The sequence below is a fragment of the Sapajus apella genome, unplaced genomic scaffold (assembly GCF_009761245.1).
Source record: "Sapajus apella isolate SASKATOON/1434 unplaced genomic scaffold, GSC_monkey_1.0 scaffold3398, whole genome shotgun sequence".
NCBI classification, from domain to species: Eukaryota; Metazoa; Chordata; class Mammalia; order Primates; family Cebidae; genus Sapajus; species Sapajus apella.
In genome coordinates this window covers 4,117-7,350 of record NW_022440324.1, presented here as the reverse complement: position 1 = coordinate 7,350, position 3,234 = coordinate 4,117, and the positions used below count along the sequence as shown (strand labels likewise).

Here is a 3,234-nt window from a genome sequence, read left to right as displayed (position 1 = left end):
GGCTGGGTGGGTGGGTGGAGGAGGGGCTGGGTGGGTGGGTGGAGGAGAACCGGGCCCAGCCCCACGTGGCTCACAGACAGTGCTCTGTAAATAGTTGTTACAATTTAGCTGAATGTTAGCATTCTAGCCTTTGGCATTTTACTGTTTGGGAGGTAGATTAATCAAGTATATTCCCTGAAAACAAAAAAATGACTCACTTTCAGTTGTCAAGTCTCTGCTGGAGAGAATCAACCTCATGAAAACTCACGAAATGAAGGACGCACAACAAGAACGCAGCATGGCTGTGTGCAAGTAGTTTATTTTGACATTCCTGAGCCTACTGACCACTTTTGCCTACTGACAAGCTGCCATTGTATTCCATGGCTTCATTCTTACCAGGTAATGGAAACCGAACTCCGACAGCTCTCCCACGGCCTGTCTCTTCAGCATATAGTGTGCCCTGATGGTCTGTGTGTGGCCACAGCGCAGAGGACCAGCCACAGACTCCAGGTCAACGTAACTCCCACTTAAGGAGAAAACATGACTTGCAGTGTGCTGAGCGTGCTGGTGGACTTCTGCTACCCATGAATAGGGAAAACAAAAGCTGGGATGCTCACTGGAAACCTGGGCAAACACAAAAACAAAGTAAGAATATTGTCTTGAAATTCTTCGCCTTAGCTTCTCGCCAAAATGAATAGTCAAAACTGTCTTCCACTTTAAAATACACTACGGCTCTCCGTCATACTGGTTGACAGTGAAATAAATGAATTTTCAGTCTCCCAACATTCAAATAAAAGGAAATCATCCACAAATTTCTCTCTTTTGCCCTGATTCTGCTAACTCATTACTACTTTGACATTTTCCTTCTGCCCCTCAGAACTAGAAGAAAAATGATGTCCCAGTGAGAATGATAAATAACTCCAACAAGTGGAAATGGGATTTTTCAGGTATTAGAATTACCTCATAAATTGGCTTAATTAAAATTAGGTTTTATATTAATATAACATTCTATTACCTTAAGGGCTTCAAAATTGTTTACAGTAATCCTTAGTAAATTAGCATTTATGCCTCTTATCATTATTGTGACTTCCAACCTTTAAGACCTACGTGGTTTCTGAAACTTTAAGCCTTGCATATATCGTTTAGCACACGATTCTATCCATTCCCTTGTGGTAACTGCTCCTTAGATTTTCTTCAGAGCGCACTTATTTTTTCCTAAATTTATTAGGCATATGTTATGGACTCTTCTATTTGCTCTCATAATAAAGTTCCTATTTAAAAAAAAAACTTTTGCATGTAAGCACATCACACTAATAATTCACAGATCTGTTAACACTATGAAAATAGGAACTTTTAAAGTGTAGGGACACTATTTATTCACCTTTTAAATCCTAGGGAAAGCAAGTGTCTATCACATAGAAAACATTAAACATCATTACATATTTTTAAATTGAATTTACAAATAAACACTAAGAAACAGAAATAATTTATGTTATTTATCTACATGAAATCCATAAATTGTGATCTTTTATCACTTCTTTGTCTGAGATAACAAGCATGAAAACTTTTTAGCTATAGAAATGTTTCCATCATCATCATTAGACAATGTGTATTGTGTGTGTGTATGTGTGTGTGTGTGTGATCACTTTACAAAATCTAAGTACACATGGAAAAAACTATAAAACAAATTACATGAACTGCTGAAGCAGCTGATATTGTTCAAGACTCAAATCAAATAAGATTTTTTTTCATGATATATAAAATGTTACAGATAATGATAGTGAAAAGATCAGGCAATTCTGTAGTGCCTTTTCTTTTTTTCTTCTTCTTTTTTTTTTTTTTTGAGACAGAGTCTCGCTCTGTTGCCAGGCGCCAGGCTGGAGTGCAGTGGCGTGATCTCGGCTCACTGCAACCTCCACCTCCCGGGTTCAAGCAATTCTCCTGCCTCAGCCTCCCAAGTAGCTGGGACTACAGGCACGCGCCACTATGCCCAGCTAATTTTTGTTTTCTTTTAGTAGAGATGGGGTTTCACCATGTTGGCCAGGATGATCTCGATCTCTCGACCTTGTGATCCGCCTGCCTCGGCCTCCCCTGTAGTGTCTTTTCTAATGCCTTTATTATTTTTCATGAAATTCTATTATCTGCAAATTTATAACCTCAAAGCTAGCTATGTTCTTATTTCTTACTCTTAAATGCAATCTGTGTGTTTCTTCACTTCTGAATATGTCACTGTTCTTAATATTTCCTTTTGACCTCAGAGGTCTGTCTTTCCATACTTACTGTGACAAAAAGATTATTAGCCAAGATATTAGTAGTATTGATTGAAAACTGTACAAGACCCTGCTCATTGGTGGTTGTATTAAAGTGATAGTTGGCTTCATTCGCGGAGATGAAGATGAGTTTATTGGGGATGGGCACGCCTTTCCCATCCACCAGAAGCACCTAAAGAAGAAAAGTACTTGATAGTTGATGTGGATAACACCCAGAGAGGGTTGAAGTCATGGGAACAAATGCTTTTGCTGCCATAACTAAAACAACAACCTCCTCCCTGCCCAAAAAACCCCAGCAAACCTTCATATTTACTACAGAATATTTCCTCCTATTTGGATTCTCATTCCTACACAGCTGATCTATGAAATTTTGGAGTATTTCCATTAGAGTCAGGGAGGCTTTTAATAACTACAGCATGCCTCTTAATATGCACCTGGAGCTAGAAAAACAGAAATGAATTTAAACTGGCTGTTTTTCCCTTTTCACATAGATGGAGGTTGGAATGCTTGGCTGCGTACTGAACTCTACCCTGGCAGCTAAAAACGTCACTTAACTTCTCTGTGCTTTAGTTTTCCACGTTCGCTAAAAGGGGGATAACAGTATTGCCTCCTTCATATGATAGTATTGAAGATAAAATAATTATTTAAAAATACATTAGAGGAGTAGGGTGACTATAGTTTTCAATAATCTGTTGTGATTTAAAAATAGCCAGAAGAGAATCATTTGAATTTCTAACAGAAAAAGGACAAATATTTAAGGCGATGAATATCTCAATTTTACTGATTGGTTCTTGACAAATTATTTGAATGTATTAAATAATCACATGTACTCCCCCAAACTGATACTATGATGTATCAATTTAAAATTTTTTAAAAATAATAAAAATACATTAGAAGATATTTGATACATGGTAATTATTCCATAAACTTTAGTTAATAACATTATTATTATTATCTCTTACAACAAATCACCTAAAAAACCCAC

The 3,234-nt window shown here is 37.3% G+C and overlaps 1 protein-coding gene across 1 annotated transcript in view; it reads right to left on the bottom strand.

The window, feature by feature from the left end:
• Window positions 1-129: 129 nt before the first annotated feature.
• Window positions 130-3,234, bottom strand: part of LOC116547504 (pregnancy zone protein-like) — a 5,278-nt gene continuing 2,173 nt past the window's right edge. The window contains exons 4-5 of the mRNA XM_032273446.1: window positions 2,260-2,421; window positions 130-603 (exon numbers count right to left, since the gene is read on the bottom strand). Coding sequence (XP_032129337.1) covers window positions 334-603; window positions 2,260-2,421 — 432 coding nt within the window. The 3' untranslated portion in view covers window positions 130-333. The remainder of the gene's footprint in view (window positions 604-2,259; window positions 2,422-3,234) is intronic.